Raw genomic sequence first — 21,488 nt, 5'->3', positions numbered from 1 at the left:
TAAAGTCCATTCTTCCACCAGCTCATTTCCTGGCTGATATCCAGGAAACCATATCGTGAATACTACTGTCAGGAGAAATTTGCATTTAATAGTGTTGTTAGAGGAGAAGTGTTTCCTTGAGTAAAAATCCTATTTATTATTTAGAGGGAACACCGAATTTCAAATTGTAGAAAAGATTTTTAAATTTTCTATGATCACGTCCTTTCAATTTCTTCTTATAGTCACGCATGCTCTGTGATCTAAATTTCTTACATTTATTGAAAAGCCGAGAAAAAAAATCCAAGAGGATAAAAACAAGCACAAAGTAAACAAACAGGCAGTGTTGCCATTATATTTTCTCCTGGACAACTCCACAAATATTTTTTGTTTCTGTTTCAACACTGCAGAACAATACACTCATGGCTCAATCGTGAAACAACACACATGTGAGTGACAAAACATGGAAATCAGAAAAGGAATATAAATGTAAGTCAAAATTTAAAATCCTAGTGATACAACAGCTTTCTTCCTTATTTACTTAGTTAATGTCCATTCCATATAAATTCATATTTTAATTCCAGGAGGCCATGCACCATTAGCCCTGATTAAAAAGACCACTATTTGTAGAGGGTAAAATTGAGCCTGTTGCCAGTACCTACTGGTGTCAAACTCACAAATGTCTTCTGGATTCAAGGACCATGGAAATAGAAAAGTATAGAAACAGGATATGCTTTTTTGAGGTTTCTTAAGCTGGGAAGTAGAAAAATAGGTGTTTTCCTTTGGGGCTTTTTGTAAATTTCTGAGAGCACTTTTTCACATTCCTCAGTCTTTCAGGGAGTGGTAGGCTTTGGTAGTCCGGCTGTTGACAAAATCTGTCTTCTTAAACTGAGCCTTTGGAATAAACAAACAGAAATGTGAAAGGTAACGTTTATACCCAAGACAATGTAAGTTTTAGTAACTTATCACCAGGGTCAAATCAAGTGGGACATTATTACCTGGCTCTTTTTAGCATTCTTACCTTCTTGTAGGCATTATGGAGCTCTGTATGGGTCCACAAAGAATATAGGAGAACAGAAGCAGCTTTACTTGCTTTGTTGGAAGCATAGCTGAAAGTAAGAAAAGCACATTTTTCTGTGATCAGTGAGAATGTGTGAGGCTTCTGGATGCTGCCCCTGGATGTTCTGTAAATCTTCTTTAATTGCTGTCGCTCAGGAGCCATCCATTAAGTCAGGCCACTCACCATGACAAGAGGTTAGGATGGAGAGCTTTAGGAGGCAGGAGCCACATGGGTGCTTTTGTTTTTTTTTCAAATCTTTTTAAACCACTAGCAAAGTGCTAACAAATAAACAGTTATAAAGAAAATTCCTGATATTTATAAGGCATATATTCTTAAAAGTTTTATAAATCCTTGAATTTATAGAATAAAATTTATATTTGTATTTATATTTTTAGAAAATATTTGTCTATAATGCATATTTATAGAGACAAACGCATGAAAGTATGATTGAAAAATATGTATAACTCTTAGACTTAGTGACTCCATGAATATAGGAATTATGTGTCTTTTTCAAATTAATAAATTCCTACTGGAGCATTTAAAATAGTTTAAAAATTTATGCTTTTTTGTATAACAAATGGAAAAAGTGTTCCTGTTATGAATCCGAGTCACCACTGATTTTGACACTGTGCTTACTTTTTTTTGGCCACACTGCACAGCATGTAGGAATTCTAGTTCTCTGACCAGGGATCAAACCCATGCTCCCTGCATTGAAAGTGTGGACGGCCAGGGATGTCCTCTTACTTTTTTTGTTTTAACTTTATTATTATGTGTTCTTAGTTTTTGATGTTCTTTTAAATTCATCTCAAAGTTCTAGTTTCTGGCTAAAGATCACTACTTTCATAGATATTTTTCTCTTCCATCACTTGAATTAGCACATGACTGTATTTTCTTCTTTGAACAAAGAAACAAAAGATTTTATTTTTCCTATCATAGGAATTTGTAAGTATGCAACCAAGAATAGAGAATGCAAAGATGTATGAAGAAGCCCATGTTGGGCTCATTCAGTATCTAGCTACCAGCATAATAGGGATGGTAAGTCAAATCAGCACTTCACAGATTCTTTAGTATCTCAGGTGCTTTTCAGAGTGACTTGCTAATAAATGAAGTATTAAGACATCCATGAAAGCTGTGGATCTCTAATATTTATTATTGAAAGTTCTTAAACTGCAAAGGTATTATAAAGTCTGTTTGTAAGTTGATTGCTTGGTACTTGGAACTCATTTACTCAAAGAGGGAATGTAATTGATGATTGGTTATCAGGCTAGTCTATAAATTATGGGTTAGCTATGCAACACTCTAGCAAGGAAGCAGACATAATGGTAGGGTGTCCTTGTTGGTTTTTTTTTCTGAAATGGAACATGTGAGGACGAACTTACAAATGGATACTCAGTACAACAAAGAAGTAATAGAATAGCACACCCCATAACTGGCTAAATACAAGAAATGTCCAAAAGTGATGGTATATTCCCATGTGCGTATTATCATGTCTGAATACTCATATAAAAAAGAGTCATATACTGTATATGGAGATTTGGTTAGAAGTTTAGATGACTATTTCCACAAAGGAAAGCCAAAGATGACTTTCCACAAAGGCAGAGAAACTGCCAAATGGGAACAGGTAAATATTTCCTGCTTTTGGGAAACTGACATTCTAACAGTGCTCTTTTTAATCATGTGACTCTGAATGGAGTCCCCCTTCCCTGTGAACTTTACCAGAGGGAAATCACAGAGCAAAGGGGCTAAACTGGGTGGAGCTGTGGGAGAAGGGATGTGCTCATTCTAGGATACCACAGATCCCTATGCTAGCCCCTGTGCAGCCAAGCACACGTTTGTCTACTACAGGTCCCATTAGAAGTATGAGTCTGGACTATAATAACATTGGTTTTCTTTTATGGTTATTTACAAAACTAACTTTATTTAACAAGTCAAACAATTCAGAATTGTATAAAGAGAAAAAGTAATAATCTTCATACCTCCTTGGAATCCCACCACTCTAAATTAACTAACAGTAATAATTAGTTACATTCTTCTTCATCTTTTTTAAAAAATGGAGAATAGTTAAAGACATAGAAACAAGGAGGTGAGATGACTTACATGCATTAAACTTTCTACTTTCAAAAGAGAGTAAGAGGTGGAAGAGATGTGATAAAGAAAACTGATGAAGCAAGAACTTCTTGTTATGCTGCCTCCTACTTCTCCTCCTGGGGTGACCCTGGTCTCACATAGTTAAGTGAGGATAAGGGCATTCCTTGTCCATAGGACTCCAATTTGCCTACATTCTTCTCTTCTTAAATCACAGCTGTGGCTCTGGGAAACAATTCATTAGGTCAATAAAATGCTGGAATGCATGCCTCAGATAAGTTATGAAGTTTGACTATTTTGGGATATTTCAGTAGAGAATGACCAACTATTTGGCTTAGAGGATTCAGGTTTTCACTTACCTGATCACCAAGGACTGGGCCACATGATCTGGCCCAGCTTTACAATCTTATTTTTTGGCCATAGTACTCAAAGACATTATTTATATATGGGATTGGTGGTGGGAAAAGGGGAGACATTGACAGGCAGTGCTAGAGGACTTACGTGTCACCTGCGCTTATGGTCATAATTTTCTGCAGGCCCCCAGTGTTTAGAAGATCCCGTGCATTCTGGTAACTATTTTGGATTATATTGTTCAGTGTGTAACAGGCAGAGGCTGTAGTTTCAATGAGAAGATCAGTACTTGGGACTGTGTCAGGAATTATGGAAACCAAATCAGGTAGAGTTTCTTTGGCTACAAATGTAAGAAAAAAGAACACTTGATTAAAAAGATTGTTTCTTAACCTTAGGATCTCAATAACATTTAAGAAGAAACATTTGGTTAATAAACATATGAAAGGATGCAACCATTTTAATATTCAAATTACCAAAAAAAAAAAAAGATTTTTAAAAAGATGATATTCTGTGCTCAGTGCACTGGAAATCTTTCCAGAAAGAAATCTGACAGAAATGTCAAATTTTTTTTTTAATGTTCACATTTTTTGATTCAGTATTTTCACTTTTGAGAATTCATCCTGAAGATATCACTTTAAAAACTGAAAAAGCAGAGATCTTTATATACTGTTATATAAAATGAAAAATTTACAAAGTCTAAACATCCCAGTAATATGACTATGATTAATTAAAACATATCTTCAAAGAATCTCATGTATCCCAAAACATATATATGAAGCATGTATAATAACAAGAAAATATGTGTTAATATTTCATGTGCAAATAACTGATATACTTAAAGGAAAACTCATACAGAAGAAACCTGAGAAGAAATATACTAAAATACTAATAGGACTTATTTTTCTACAGTACTGATGGTGATCTCAAAATATTCTTTAAAAATTATCTGTACTGTCCAAAGTTTCCTTAATGTGAAAATAACACCATTATTTAAAAAAAGATAAACTATTTAAAATTTGTTTTTTTACTACATATGTAAGATCCTGGTTACAGAGTTTTCATTTCGCTTTTTCTATTTTAACCAGAGGTTTCCTTTTTTCTCCACCTCTAATTACTTTGGACTCGCCTTGAAAGAAAGCATGTTCTATTGCTTTTGTTGTTTCTCACAGCTCTTTAATACAGTGCTGTGTTTATCATGGTTGTACAAATACCAGTGCCTAACTTCATTGTTTCTTCATTTGAGTTTACATGGCACCTTGAACTGTACTTCTCTCTCTGATACATGCATGCATGCTCAGTCATATCTGACTCTTTGTGACCACATGACTATAACTCAACAGGCTCCTCTGTCCATGGAAATTTTCAGGAAAGAATACTGGTGCTGTGTGTGCTTAGTCGCTTGTCATATCTGACTCTTTGTGACCCACTGGACTTGTAGCCTGCCAGGTTCCTATGTCCAGTGGATTTTTCAGGCAAGAACAATTATTGGAGTGGATTGTCACTTCCTACTCCAGAGATCTTCCTTGCATCTCTTGCACTGGCAGGCAGGTTCTTTACCACTGTGCCACCTGGTAATACCTCTCTCTAATACCAGACTGTGATTAGTCACATGCCTGTCTGAATGCTAAATGGAGCCATGAGTTCCTTGAGGATAATTATTGTATTTATTTCTGGATTTCAACATTTATCACTATGCCTAAAAGAGAAACTCAATAAAAGGAAATGAACTGTATGTCTTCCTTTGATATTACCTGGAACTGATTGACAGGAAAAACATACCTTCTGCTCAAAGGCCTGAACACTTCCTTTTACACTGTTGTCTAAGCATCACAGCATAGTGTTGGAGCTCAGAGCTGAGTCTCTGAAGCTACACTTTTAAAATTTTAGTCCTGTCTCTGACACTTCATGGCTGTGTGGTCTGGGTAAGCTACGTAACCTCTTCTAAGCTACATTTTCCCAATATGTAAAATGGGATAATAATAGTATTTACTTCACAGGACTGTTTTGAGGGATTAAATGAGTTACTATATGTGAACTATGTCACAGTTCCCTGCACACAGTAAGTTCTCCATAGATGTGAGCTATTACCAGAAGGCTTCCTCCTTTTAGAAAGATAAAACACAGAATGAAAAGCTTGAGAACCTGAATTTTCCTTTTGCTGAATTTAGGTTGACAGCATGAAAACAAGTGTGAGACAATGACACCAGAAAATGTCTAACTGATCTCTCTGCAGGGTGCAGCTATGGCTGGCTGAGACCAGGCTGCCCACGCTGAGCCGGAGCCCTGCTGAGAGAGCTTTACTTCTCCTGCCTCTGTATGACCAACAAGAAGGTCCAATTCTACAGATCAATTTTATGGTTGAAACTTTGGCTTATGTTTGAGGAGGAGTGAGAATTAGGGAAATTAGAATCTTTAACATTTTATATCTTGTTTGTTTTTCTTAGAAAAGTAATATAACTGCTTACATCGACAAAGTTAAATATTACAATATAGTAAAAGGGTCATTCTGTCTTTATACACACAGACACACACCCCCTGTGGACCTGGGTAAATACATTCACTATGAGATAGTTAAAATTAGATCTTCAACAGTGAAATATAAAATTAAGGGCCCTATTATGATATTGGAGGGTCATAGCTCAATGTCATATTGTTGAGGGAGATTTTATTTAATGCTGGTGCTTTCACATACATTAGGTTGTTTGATCCCTGGAAAAACACTATTCATAGTGATTACTAATTTTACTCAGCTTAGGGCAGTTAAATGACTATCCAAGGTGACATGTGGCAAAGTAGCATTGGAAGACAGATCAGTGTCTTCTGCATGAGACGTTATTCTGTTGCCATGCTAAGTTGCCTATCTTCAAGTTTTTAAGAAAATATAATTTTAAGTTGATTTCTGTAAATCAAAGTAAAATGTGATGACTTCATTCCAAGTTAACACATGGAAAGTTTTACTTGGCCTACAAATCTCAAGAAAAATAAAAAGCTTATCTTTCAAACTGATTTTTGTTTCTTCCTGGCTATTAATACTCTAAATCAAGACAGGTTATTTTACTCAAATTACATATTTGACATAATGCCAATATGGAATTCAAAAATTGCATTTATCTTACTGAAGCCTCTTCTTATGATGTCCATAAAACTTGGAGAGGTTTATCAGTGAAATCACCTTACGTAACTTGTGGGGCTACAGCTCTATTGTCCCAACAGCTGCAGGACCGTGGAACCTGAGACAATAGCATTTCTGCCCTGAAGGCACAGGCTCAGTGTGTAGAACACAGTTCTCACCAGCTGTGTTCTAAAGATGGAGTCAATCGTTCATTTGAGACAAAAAAAAAAAAAAAAAAGGATAATACACCTGATTGAAGTACAGCACAAAAGTCCATAAAAGACAACAAGGAGAACACTTTCATGATTTTCAGACACTGCCTTTGGCAAAGTTTCTTTTAGATTTCACTGAAAATTTTCCAGGCTCTCTACATTTATAATGGGCACAAAACCATCGTATGAAACCTCCTGTTCAATGTTGTGCTGTTGGTTGTCTTTGAAAATGACATTATTAAAACACAACCACACTGTGTGAGTCTGTGTGTAGATTCCAAAGTAATCTAATTCATTAGAAATAAAAAAAATACTGAAATTTCTGAAAAATTGAATTTTAAGTAGTCTGAAATGACTAATTTATGGAACATTAGGAAACATGATTAATTTTAGCATTATCATCCTATTATCTCATTTTACAGCTTTTGACTTAATTCACAAACATTTACATATTCAGATATAAAGAAAATGAATAAAAATTATGTTATTTGAAAGGGTAACATGTTATCATTTTTGTCAATAATACAGGCTTACAAAAAAGGGAGCAAATGTGTTTTATTGTATTTATTCTAAAACCTATGCCAAATCTGCTATATTCAGTGATTCATTCTTTCTGTGATTATCTGTCCATCCATTTTTTTCTAGTATAACAACGGCCAAGCTTCTTAAGTAAACAACCACTGTGTGTGTGTTTATTTAATGTTTTAGAAGGGTGGTGCTTAAGCAGATTACACAGAACATTCTGAAAGACATGGTTTAAAAAAGATGTCATCGGATGGCACAGCTGAGGGCCAAGAAATATCATATATATTACCTATCTTGTTCATTTTTAGTATGGTTTAAAATTTCTCTTCAGTAGTAATTGGAACAAAAATGAAGTTGGATACTAAGAAAAATCATATTTGAAACCAGTGTGAAAGTATACTCTTGATGTCTCGGTACACAAAACCCAGTTCTATTTATCACATTTTGCTTTTTATTCACAAAACTCATCATTGTAAAAAGAATGGGATAAGGACAATGTTTTTGTTTTAGTGCATTTGTATTTTCAATACAGACACATTACATCTAGAGACACATACTCACTTACCAATTTCATTCTGCAGAGAAAGATTCCGAGACAAATTCCTCAGCAGAGAGACGGCAGTCTTTTTCACACTTGGATCACCAACATGCAGCATCTTTCGTGTGTGCTGAAGGCCATTTTCCTTCTGGACAACTGTCTGAGCTACTGATGTTGGCATCTGTTTTGTGAGACATGTCCTATAAATACTACTGTATTTCATTTCGGGGTAAAATTTCTAAGTTTCTATAGATTACTAGAGATTATAATATATAAGATGTTTATATAATATAAGATGTAAATATGTTTAAAAAGCTAGCTTCAAATTCTTATTGTTTTCAATTACTGGATAAAGATAGTTTATTCAGTATTTTAAAATAAAAACATTGGATTTGGTTAGCTACAATGTGTTTTGCATCAGTTTAGCTCAGACGGTAAAGTGTGTGCCTACAAAGCGGGAGACCTGGGTTTGATCCCTGGTTTGGGAAGATCCCCTGGAGAAGGAAATGGCAACCCACTCCAGTATTCATGCCTGGAAAATCCCATGGACTGAGGAGCCTGGTGGGCTACAGTCTATGGGGTTGCAAAGAGTCGGACACGACTGAATGACTTCACTTCACTTCATAAATAAATAAAATGGGTCTGTCTTTCCCTTTCCTTTCTTTTTCATCATATTCTGCTTTTTACTCACATTTTCAGTTCATTGTTGTGAAAAGAAAAGAATGTTTTAGGATGAAATTTATACTAATGTCATAAAATTTATTACTTTTTTTTCCTTTTTCTGTTTTCTTAAACTATGTGTGTAATACAAAAATGCTTTCAACTTTGTGGCTCTGGTAGAACTTAGCTATAAAGCCAAGTGAACTGAGAAAAATTTTACAGGGAGATGTCTTTGATTACTATTTAAATGTATTTACTGACTGTTGGCTTATTCATCTTTTCTGTTTCTCTAGTTTAAACTTTGGCATTTTACATATTTTAATAAACTTATTCATTTCTAAAAAGCCAGTTTATTCTGAAAGATATGTTGGACTTTAAAATAAAGGAGTATATGGCTAGTCAGATTACCTGTAACTCTATGCTCTGTAATGGGAGGCTGCATGTGCAAGTTTCTTGTTTCAGGTCTAAGTCCACCAAAAGCAACTCTTACTTGGAATAAGGTTGGTCACCTACTTTCACAGGTCTGAGTACCAAGTAGGCCCTACCTGGCATCAGCAAACCCCCAACAATACTGAGGCCTTAACTTGTGTCTGCAACTTTATGTATTTTTATTTGAAGCTAATATTAGGTCACCATGCCAAAAATCCGTACATTCTTAACCATTCTTGAGGGTGTCTATCTCCTGTTTATCTTACCTAACACGGCTTGCTTCCCCTACCTCCTGCAGACTGTTCCCCTTATATTCTCCACTATACCTTCCAGAGAAGGAGTTAATACAGGAGCAAGGATAGGTTTCAGGGAGGGAACAGGAGGTCCTTAAAATTATTTTTGTTTATAATAATATTTCTCAAGGAAAGAATCTATCATTTTTATTAGATACTCAAAATATCCATGAGTATCTCATGGAAGTTTAATAATCACTATTTTGCAATGTTTATTCCAAAGTTACGCTCTTTCACTAATTTGCAAAACATTCCATTAGATTCTTTTCTCTTCTCTGAGAAAAATCCTTCCTGTGTAGGATTCTGTAAAACTCTTCCTCGAAGATGGAGGTATTCATCTCTCTTTCCAGTGGTCCATCTAAGTAACTACATCTTTCCTCATATGCAAAAGCTCTGCTCTTCTGAGTCACTGCCATTGAGCTCTATCACTCTCACAGCATTTTCTCTGTCATCTCAATGTCTAGTATATAAAAATGATTATGGAAACATGAATTCTGATTCATTGAAGGAAATGGGAGAGGCTGATGTGGAATGGCCTTTAGAATTTGTTCATTAAGGAAAATAAGCAATGAGATTTACCAAATAGAGATTTCATATTCCAGTTTTAGGGAATTTGTGAAAATGACTGCTATAACTGTTTACACATAGCAATTCTAGTTCATATTGTCCTGATTACTAATGAGGCTGAACATCTTTACAAATGGTTAATGGCCATTTCTATATTATGTTTTGTGAAATGCCTGTTTAAATCTCTTGTTCATTTTCAATTTGGTTGTCTATCCTTTCACTTTTAAATTGATGAGTTTTTGTTTTTTAATATTTCCTAGATACCAACCTTTATTACTTTGTTACCGAAATCTTTTCCTTTTCCTCCTCTGTGCTTTGTCTTTTTACCGTCTTTTGCTAGCATCAGTTCAGTTCAGCCACTCAGCTGTGTCCTACTCTTTTTGACCGCATGCACTGCAGCACGCCAGGCCTCCCTGACCATCACCAACTCCTGGAGTTTACTCAAACTCATGTCCATTGAGTCGGTGATGCCATCCAACCATTTCATCCTCTGCTGTCCCCTTCTCCTCCTGCCTTCAATCTTTCCCAGCATCAGGGTCTTTACAAATGAATCAGTTCTTTGCATCAGGTGGCCAAAGTATTGGAGTTTCAGCTTCAGCATCAGTCCTTCCAAATGAATATTCAGGACTGATTTCCATTAGGATGGACTGGTTGGATCTCCCTGCAGTCTAAGAGACTCTCAAGAGTCTTCTCCAACACCACAGTTCAAAAGCATCAATTCTTCGGCACTCAACTTTCTTTAAATCCAACTCTCACAACCATACATGACTACTGGAAAAACCATAGCTTTGAATGTACGGACTTTTGTCAGTAAAGTGATGTTTCTGCTTTTTAATATGCTATCTAGGCTGGTCATAGCTTTTCTTCCAAAGAGCAAATGTCTTTTATTTCATGGCTGCAATCACCATCTGCAGTGATTTTGGAGCCCTGAAAAATAAAGTCTGTCACTGTTCCCACTGTTTCCCCATCTATTTGCCATGAAGTGATGGGACCAGATGCCATGATCTTAGTTTTCTGAATGTTGAGTTTTAAGCCAACTTTTTCACTCTCCTCTTTCACTTTCATCAAGAGGCTCTTAGTTCTTCTTCGCTTTCTTCCATAAGGGTGGTGTCAGCTGCATATCTGAAGTTGTTGATATTTCTCCTGGCAATCTTGATTCCAGCTTATGCTTGTTTGCTAGCATAAGCTATTAATTTTTATGTAATCAATTCATGAAACTTTTACTTTATGTGCTTTTTATGTCTACTGTTAAGAAATCTTTCCCTATTTCAGGTCATGAAGATATTCTATGTTAACATTTAGAATCTCTATTGTTGTATCCTCCACATTTAAATCACACTGCTGTTGGAACTAATTTGTGGGTATGGTGTGATACAAGAAATATGTTTTGTTTTTTTTCAGTGGGTATCAAATTAAGTGCCTTTAATGTTTTAGAAACTTGAAAACTGCTTATTTCAATGGATTTTAACTTTTACAATGTACTTTTTAATTTTACATGTATACAACATAGTGAGTTGATATATGTATTGATATACATTGTGAAGTAATTACCACAATAAGTATAGATAACATCCATCATCACATATAGTCACAATTTTTTTCCTTCTGTGATGAGAACTTTTAACAAATACAGTATTGTTAACTATAGTCACCATGCTGTACACTACACCTCCAGGAGTTATTTATATTGTACTTCATACTTCACACTATATTTGGAGAATTTGCTAAATGGGCAAATTTTATCATCCCATCCCCTTTCCTTATATTTTTTGTGTCATTTAAAAATAATGGCCATTATACTTGAACTAATAAAGTTTACATTAAGGTATTCTTGCTGACAACAAATTACTGTCATATTTTATATAAAAATTCCATACTCTATCTTTTAGAAGCTATTCAGTCCGGTTCAGGTTCTTTGCCATCTAAGACACATGGCCATCAATTTTCAGTGATGTCTCTGTTATGAACACAGGTAGATGCACGAAATATTTTCTAGAACTATGTTTAATGGCCAGCTTTTCATGTTTTTCTGTTCAGTGATTCTTTTTATAAATTATAAAGCCAAGTGTTTATCATATATCTAAACACAGAAAATCAGGGAATGCAATAATTAGAAAAGAAATACATATAAGTCAAAACTTTAATAAAAAGCATCTCACAACTTAAAAGAATAAAAAGTCCTCTTATCATTGTCCCATGCTGCTAATAATTTTCTCCTATAAATCTCTATTTAAATTCAACTCCAACAGCTTTGGGTACAGATTAATACCAGTTTAGTACAGGTCTCCTTTCAGAGGACCAAACTGGTCTAAGGTTAGGTATGATTTTAAATGCCTTCACATAATTAGAACAGTTGTGAACATATCTCCATTTCCTGGATTCCTTTTGACTTGGAACTCTCCTGGTATCTTAGATTTCTGTTTATTTATTTTTTTATCCCAGCTAGATTATTACCAAACACAGAGATTTTGTCTTATTCATCACTATATACTTAGCACTAGGCTAGTGCCTTTTAGTGCTGAAATACTGTTTAATAAATGAATAGAGGAATGAGAATCTAGGTAACAAACTACATATTCAGAATTTAAGTGGCATATTCCTGTATATTAGGTGGCAAATATTCTTGTTTTGATAGGAATATGGAAACACCTCTGAATGGTTTTGATTCCAACATAAAATTTGGAATGGAAGAGGCTAAAATCCATATTAAAGGATTAGCTCATATTGAACCACCCTCAGAGCACAGTGCGGAGAAGGCAATGGCACCCCACTCCAGTACTCTTGCCTGGAAAATCCCATTGACGGAAGAGCCTGGTAGGCTGCAGTCCAAGGGGTCGCTCAGAGTCAGACATGACTGAGCGACTTCACTTTCACTTTTCACTTTCATGCATTGGAGAAGGAAATGGCAACCCACTCCAGTGTTCTTGCCTGGAGAATCCCAGGGACGGGGAGCCTGGTGGGCTGCCGTCTATGGGGTCGCACAGAGTCAGACATGACTGAAGCAAATTAGCAACAGCAGCAGAGCACAGTAAGCTTAAATCATAAATACACAGCAATGTAATTTCTGATCTTTTCTATTAATTTGACTGGTTGTTAGTTAATAAGAGAGCCTCTGTAGTTTGGGAAAATGAAAGAAGTGGTTTTGGGAAACCAAGCATGGGGAAGTGGAAAGATAAGATGATAAACTATGTCTCTCTGTCTGTCAGGGCTCCCTGGTCACTCCCAATTTCCTTCTCCTTGTGCACAAGTATGTTTTAAAGAATTTCAAAGAGATTAAAGTTTGGTTGTATTCTTAACCACAGTGCTAAAATTAAAGAAATACTGGCTTCAGTATTTCACAGTTTTATTCGAAGCTGAACAAGCTTTTGTATAAACACATAAAAGAATGAACATGTCTTCTCAAGTAAAGAACAAATAATATTTTTATTATGTACAAAGTGCTTTCCTCTCTGATGGTGGATAATTAGGCTGGCCTTATAATGAACTATTGGAAGAGAGTTTACTCTAATCATTTTATGATCAAGGCAAAGAACACAAGCTTAGTTCAAATTATTAAATTTCTAGAATCCCTTACTATGTTGCAAATTACATGGGAGAAGGAACAAATTTTTACTCTTTTTTAAAATAATTTTTTAAGACTTCTCTGGTGGTCCAGTGATTAAGACTTTGCACTTCCAATGCAGAGGGTACAGGTTTGATCTCTGGTTGGGGAACTAAGATCCCACATGCCATGTGGGGTGGCCAAAGAATAAACAATAAATAAATAATTTTATTGGAGTATAGTTGATTTACAGTGCTGTGTTAATTTCTGCTATACAGCAAAGTGATTCAGGTATACATATATATACACATTCCTTTTCATATTCTTTTCCATTATGGTTTATCACAGGACCTTGTAAGTTTTTACTCTTTTTAATATTTTGATTTTGCTGGTGTAAAGTAAGTACATCTGAAAAGAGACGTAGCTCTTCATTTTGTAGTTGACTTTCTGGGACACAAAAGCACAGATGTCCTTTCCAACTTCAGTAGACATATGTTGTCTCTGCCTTCTGGCAGTCATTCTTCTTTTTGCTAACAACACTGACTTTTCCATTAGAGAGTCACTCTATATGGTACAAGTGGCAGTGACCGTTGCTCACTCAACCACATGCCCCTGAAATTCACATGTGAGCACACAACTCAGACTTGACCAGTTAGAACATCACAGACTCCTCGCCTCAGAAACTTGTTTGCAAATGGCTAAGTTCTTACAGCTATTGGGAAAATAGTAGCAATTTCTTTTCTTGTGGAGACACTGGGCTGGATGAAAGGTAAGCCTGAAATCACCGGTGGCTATCTTTGCTGTAATATGAGGATAGCCTTTGAGAAAGAAACCAACAGAAGAAAGAAAACAGAGGCCAGAGATAGAGAATCATAATTACAATCCCTGGGGCACCAAAGTCCCACCAGGATAGAAGGAAAACCCACCCTGGACTTTTCAGTGATATGAGTCAAGAAATTCCTTTCTTTGCCTAAGCCAGTTTAGGTAGGATTTTGAGACTTCTAACTGAAAGAGCTCTGACTAACACTGATAAATACTGAGTCTTTCACTTACAGTTTGACTTGGCTCTGCAGCAGCTGAGGCTGAAAGTCCTGGAAAGCCAAACTCTCTGGCAATTCCTGAGAACTTTCTTGACTAAAGCGAGAAAACTGATGGTTTTACTTCACTATCATTTCTGAACTTAATGTAGGTGTATCTATAATGTCATTATTTTTAAAAGTAGCACGATACTCACTGGTCCACTTCCTGCTGTGAGATTCTGGAGAGCTCCCAAAGATGCTTCTTGAGTATAGTTTCGGACACTCTTGGCGATCAAGGACAAATACATTCGTATCACAATGGAGTGCCACAGCCACTCCACGCCCTTGGGGTTGCTCTTTTCCTCTGGCATTGGCATGTCCTGGTATTGCTAAACCACACACACAATGGAATCCAAAATTAAAGACTTCGAGTGATTTCTACAATTCCATACCCAAACCAAGAGACCAGAAGTATTGTCTTGTCTAGAAAGACTAATAAGACCTTAAACATTAAAAAGGCACACATGTATGATTTACAATCACTTAACTTTTAGCCCATGATGATTATTTTCCCCTCACCATGAGAGAGAATACAGAGAATTAAGCAAAGACTGTTCTAGAATATTTTTCAGGCTGCTGATAAGCTAAAAGCTAAATTAGTCACAACTGCTCCGAAGATAAGAAAAACAGGCCTCTTCTCACAGAGTCTTGTGAAGTTGTCCAGGACAGCATCAGTATTCTAAATTTACCAAGTATTCTCCAAGTTCACCAACACTGTGGTACTCTGAGGAGTAGGAGAGATTACATTCCTTCAGTTTTCATAAAATGCCAGTCTGGAAGGTGTCCTTCCTATGCGGTTTGCTTTTAGGATGTCTTGTTTGTTTTCTAGAACATTTAAAGCTGAATGTCTGGGCTTCTTTTAATGTTAAGATAATGCTATACCACTGGCCACACGGTATTAAGTTTACTTCCTAAACTGCGGGGCACAGAGCAGTATGGTTTGATGGCTAACAATGTAAATCTGGGGCCAGATTGCCTGGGATGGAATTCTATCTCCTCCACTAATTTGCTGATTATTTTGGAAAAATCAATTAACTTTTTTGTATCTCTGTTTCCTCATCAGTAAAGGAAGATATTAATACACACCTCATAGGACTGATACAAAGACTACAGGAACTTAAAATAGAGCCTGACATACACTAAGTACTTAGAAATACACATGCACACTTATTCTTTCAAAGACTTCCCAATATACCTCTTTTACTTTTCTGCTTCGACTGCCAAAACACCCAATACTTTTGTTGTTGTCAGCCTGGATATTCCGGTTTTGAATATAAATACTCTGGGAATATTTCTCTGGGAGCTCTGCCTCCAGCTGGTAGGAGAGGTTATGAAGAATGCACACACAGTTCTCTGTGGCCTGAGAAATAGGACATGAATATTGATTATATATATGTATATATAGGTAACTTCGCAGGTATCATATCACAACTTCTGAGGCTTTAGATCTTACAAGGTTAACTGGATGCAGCAGGGCGTTCCTGGACTACAGGGTGCCTGGGGGAGTGACATAAGTATGGCTAGAAAGGCTAGGGTTAAATCGTAAGTGGTCACGAGCACAATGCTAAGAAATAGAGGCTGAATTTTTTAAAACATTGGTTTTTACAGTGTGCTCAGAATGATTTTGTATTTTAGGTATACTGCTTACCAGCCATGTAGAGTTGGAAAACAGGAGGAGATATTACTTATAGGGATCAATCAGGAGCTGACTACAATAATCAATATGAAAGATGCACAAATTAGGATAGCAGCAGTAGCATTAAAGAGGAGTGGTTAAACTAAAGAGTATTTCAGAAGTAGAATGCACATGATTTGTTGTCCAGTGGATGTGGGATGTGATGGAAGAGAGGAATTCCTAGATTACTTAGATTTCTATTTTCATTTGGTAGATGGTAATAACTATTCAGAGGGATTATACAGAGGTGCAAGTTTGGAGATGAAGGAAGAGATGAATTTCATTGCTGAAAATGTAGCATCTAAGCTCTTTCAAATATCTAGAGGTGTCAAACAGTTTGAAATTTGGGTCTGGAAAGTAGAAAGAAAAACCGGACTATATAGATTTTAAAATTTATGAGCATGTATGGGAAATCTTAAGCTCAACAAAGAGTTAATGAATAAAGCCAAACCCAAGCAGCTACTTCAAGAATACTCTGAAGTCTTAGTAAGACAAAATAAGTAATTTAATATGAGAGATATCTAACTCTTAAATCACCTTGTCATCTGGCTGGTAATCTGCAATGGTGCCTCTGACATAATGGACCAGTGAGTCAATCAGTCCATCACACCTCCTCATCACTTTTCTCCCTTCAGGGCCAGCTGAACTCATGTTTCTATTAGGAAAAACAAACAAACAATCAGTCATAAGGTTTAGGCTTAGGCTAAGATACACTTAGGATGTGTATCTAATAGGTTTTTGTTTCAAAGCTTTACTTTTGTTTCAAAGTTTCTTCCAAGGGAACACTGGAAAATTTGTCAAAGTATGGCAGAATTGTCCTAGACTCAAAAAATCACCAATTCCCTATAGTCATCAACTCTGGACACAACTTAATAAATATATTCATAACACATCATTGTGTAATATAAGCCTTCTGTCTACTTCATTCCAAGCAACAAGGTCAGAGCATTATTTACTTAATCTTCACCCTATTTTTGAAAGGGTATAAATATATGATGAAAACATCTTACAGTTAAAAGTAGAATAAATGGCATATTAGCTATAGCAATGCCTTAATTCTAATTAAATTAAAATTTCTTAAATTCTCTGGGCCTTAGTTTCCTCATTTGTAAATACAGACTATTAGACTATACCATTTGGAGGTTTTCCAGGCTTCAGCATAAACTGTTACTGACAAATATTAAACCAAATGCTCTAAAATGTGATGATTCTATAATTAAAATGACAGAGAGATGTCACGAAAAATGCAGTTTCACAGTGTACAAGATCTAAGTTACAAGCCTGACCTATAAACATCTTTGCACTTAGTCTATTTCTAATTTGGCTAAGCCACGACACCCTTCTATAAACAGTAACTAAATCTACAAGTGGAAGGTGCTTCCTTATAGACATGAAGGTTATCAAATACAGTAAAGTAATATATTTAGGGATCATATTTCAGATTCAGATAATGTTTTTATGCTGGTAATTCTATGTTCCTTTGCATTAATTTTTCTTGTCAACATTAACTATTTAAAAATATTTTTGTCCAAAAATGTTAACAGCTCTATAAACAAGAATGACAAAAGAACGACTTCAGGTTTTTAGAGTTTTGAGAACCACCCTTATTCTCTTTTGCTAACTTCATTGGCTAAGAGCTATTCCTATAAAATTTATCAGACCAGCTCCTTTCACTGTAGGCAGAACATTACAAAACATATTCTTTTTGTGTATAATGTCTCAGTGTGATACTGAGCACTGAAAGAACTACAATTCTGAGAACTTTGGGGGTCATATTTTCTTCATCTTTAATATACGGCACTAAGTGATTTTAAAAAGCCTTTCTGTCCCCAAATACTGTTTTCAATACATATTGTCAAAGAACAAAAGTGCCTGGCATTGTATAAAGAACTGCAGGGAACAAGGAAGGAGTACCCAGCACTGCACCTGCTCCCATGGAGATCACATCTATATTCGGCTGTTTTACCCTGTGAAAATGCAGTTTCAGAATCCAACCTAATAGTTGAGGAGATAAGACAAGTACCCTAAAACTAAGCATGTACTAATAATTTAATGGTTGCTGAAATAATACAATGAGTTTTTTAACAAAATCCCCTCTATGACTTTGGTTCTCATTTGATGTTTCTAATGTAATTATTCACTTCCTTATTTTCACTGTACTTGAAAGATTTTGATACTTTGTCCATTAAAAAAAAGATTATGAATTGGCTCATAGACTGTAAATAAAACCATTTTTTCCTATAATTTTTTTCTCAAGAAGTGATTATTTGAACCAAGATCCTTTGTCTATTCTCTGAGGCCTTTAAGGTCATGGGATCTTAAGAAGCTTGACAAAACTGAAAAAGCATCTTTCACTGTCTCCTTATATTGCACATGGAGAAACCAAAGAGCTGAAGTTACTTTTACTGGTGAGATTAAGTTAGTGGTGAAGTCAGGATAGGAGAGCTGTTCTTTACTCTGTGCTGAGGGTGGCACCAGAGCAGAGCAAACCTTATCTAACATTCATTCAGTCTGCCATTTGTTTAGCAAGTACCGTATGTCCCCCAACTCCGAGACAGTGTTATCATATTTTAAAGCTTCCCTTTGACCTTTTCAACATCTGGCTTGGAGAATGGCAGTAGTTTTAAAATGGCTTTGACAAATCAAAAGGTCTTTCTTCCTAGCGAAGCCCCTTACACACCGTGCAGATGAATGACTCAGCTTTGTTTAACTTCAGCTGTTTATTTTGGGTGAGGATGGTAATTCAATTTGGCAGTACTTCCAGCTCACACACACTAACTGTTGTCTTGTAGTTTGGTATTATCCAGACTCTACTGGCTTGAAACGGGACTTATCAGGGGTTCCTGACAGCTGATACCTTTGCTGACAGAAAGTGCATGGAACACTACTACCTCAATATTTGTTCTTGCATATCAAAAATAGTTCCTACCTTACTCAGATACTCAGAAATATAAATGATAAGGGTGGATTATTTTACAGCAATACATCCATGAATAGAGGTCGCTAGTTAGAAAGGAATTTGCTATTGCACTCTGAAAATAATCAGTAATTATTAGGAAATTATTAAGAAATTCATCTTACAGTATTTTTTCAACAACTAATAGATAAATTTGTGGGAATGAGATAATTAACATGGCTAATCTTAGGAAGAATCAATCCTTTTACACTGTGTCTCCTGAGTCCTGAGAAATACGTTTCACTGTTTCCTAGATGTAGCCCAATAGAGGTTTGTTTTTTTTTTTTTCCAATAGAGGTTTAATATGGAAAACTACCTCAAAACTGTTCACGAAATATATTAAAACAACTATCTTGTTGAAAAGTAAAAAAGACCATAAAAACCACAGTAGTTACTCTATAAAAGTTCATTATCAGAGTTACCAGTGAATACACTGGGTTGCCATTTTCTTCTCCAGGGGATCTTCCTGACCCAAGGATCAAACCCTGGTCTCCCACACTGCAGGCAGTCGCTTTACCTTCTGAGCCACCAGGGAAACCCAATGAATGTATTGGAAATGTTTAATTTAGTGTCTATGGTTTGAATTTGATTAAATGATGAATTTATTTCCCCTTGGTATAATTTAGCAGAAGTCTGAGTAAATATGTGAGCACCTTTCTGGAAATTAGAACTGTACCCTGTTATATATTAAAATTTAAGTATCAGGTCTTTGGGGCTAGAGGCTGGGGCCTCAGGAGGAGATGGGTAGAGAAGGATGTGAACTACTCTAAATATAAAGGCAGGGCTGGTTCATAGCTCTTCACCTCCACTGGGCCTGAGTAGGAGGAACCAGTGCAAACTTTAGCTGCTTGTGTTTGATATTAAGAAGAATTTTTTTGGTTATGTGACCTGTAAGGGGTGAGAAAAAAATAGAATCTGAACCTCTGTATGTCTCTAACCAAAACTTCACATTGGAGACTTCAGGTGATTTATCTGAAAGCAAATCAGTGATTCCTGATTCTCTCCAGGACCATTTATCTCACACATTCCTCAGTGTCACAATCAAAAGGAGGAAAAAAAAAAAACAAAAAACAAACACCCAGGACCTTGCTGGAATTAAAATAAAGAACTGTCTTTGTTAAGATTAATGACAATAAACTTTAAATTCATATGGCAAACCAAAATGTGAACAGTGTCAAATGATAAGAATAACTGCAATTTAGTGCATGTGCTAGACATTACTGTATACTTTGCAAATATTATGCTTTCACAAAATTCCTGAAATTAGGGTGTGCTGAATTTCATTCAGATTCCTGACCTATGACTATTCTTTAAAATCAGAATTACCCACTTCTAATGGGATTTTTAATGGCCCTTCCAAAAAAAGTTATCTGTGTGGGGCTATTGCAGGCAAGCTGTCAAATATAGTCTATCAGCATTGAAAGAAAGTTTGTTACAACACAGAACGTCCAAATGTCGTGTATTGACAACTGGAATTAAAGGCCGTAGTTAGCCACCAGGGCATGAGAATGGCAGGCAACAACAGGACAGGAGTGAATCTTTTCAAGACATTTCACCGACTGGTAATTCTAAGATGCAGAGATAAAAAAAACAAAAAACACAAAACACGAGGGACTACTTCTGATAATAGGTGGTTTTCTACTAACACAAATTTACATGTGTGTTAATGTACCTATCTTAAAGGTCTAATCAGCATACTTAGTGATCACCACAATGGTTTTAAAAAAACTGTGGCCATATTTTCATTTTCACCAACAATTATAGGCTTCCTAATAACAAGTTTTAAAAAAACTGTGGCCATATTTTCATTTTCACCAACAATTATAGGCTTCCTAATTCAATTCCTATAAATTGAATCCCAAGTGGTACCAGTCAATTTAAGAGCTTGGTCTGAGTCCATTCTAAGACCCAATAGGCACTTGATAAGACACTGGCTGATAAGGAGGCATCCTTCTTCCTGTTGATATTTGAGATTTAGGTCTGGGTTTTTGTTTAGCTCTCAGCTGATACATATCAAACAGTTGGGCCTTGTCTGTGATTAACCTAGAGAAAGCGGCAGAGGCAGCTTGTGGTTGCATAGAACAAAAGGGGAGCCTCACTTGAACTGGCAGAGGAACAAAAACTCTATGCCAAAAGAAGGGTTTGTCTGTTACTCTAAGTCAACATCAGATCCTGCAGGTATCCGCAAACATCAGCCAAAGTCAGCTGCTCATTTTGCAAACAGAAGCAACACTGGGAACAGAACAAAGCTGTACAACCTACATGTCTTGTTCCTTCCAGGACAAGGAACATCAACTTTACTAAAGATCTGTCTTACGAAAAAGGAAAATAGTTATTTGATAATAAGAGAAATTAGTACTCTCATTTAATTATCTAATTCTTAATTATTTGAGTAACTAAATAGGATTATGCACAGCAACAGACCAGAT

The 21,488-nt window shown here is 36.0% G+C and overlaps 1 protein-coding gene across 1 annotated transcript in view; it reads right to left on the bottom strand.

Annotated features, from left to right (window-relative positions):
- Positions 1-240: 240 nt before the first annotated feature.
- Positions 241-21,488, bottom strand: part of PKP2 (plakophilin 2) — an 80,181-nt gene continuing 58,933 nt past the window's right edge. The window contains exons 7-13 of the mRNA XM_061417421.1: positions 16,641-16,758; positions 15,624-15,788; positions 14,584-14,757; positions 7,887-8,040; positions 3,623-3,812; positions 998-1,085; positions 241-870 (exon numbers count right to left, since the gene is read on the bottom strand). Coding sequence (XP_061273405.1) covers positions 802-870; positions 998-1,085; positions 3,623-3,812; positions 7,887-8,040; positions 14,584-14,757; positions 15,624-15,788; positions 16,641-16,758 — 958 coding nt within the window. The 3' untranslated portion in view covers positions 241-801. The remainder of the gene's footprint in view (positions 871-997; positions 1,086-3,622; positions 3,813-7,886; positions 8,041-14,583; positions 14,758-15,623; positions 15,789-16,640; positions 16,759-21,488) is intronic.

The sequence above is a fragment of the Bos javanicus genome, chromosome 5 (assembly GCF_032452875.1).
Source record: "Bos javanicus breed banteng chromosome 5, ARS-OSU_banteng_1.0, whole genome shotgun sequence".
NCBI lineage: Eukaryota > Metazoa > Chordata > Mammalia > Artiodactyla > Bovidae > Bos > Bos javanicus.
The sequence above is the reverse complement of the archived record's forward strand: the minus strand, read 5'-3'. Positions and strand labels throughout refer to the sequence as shown.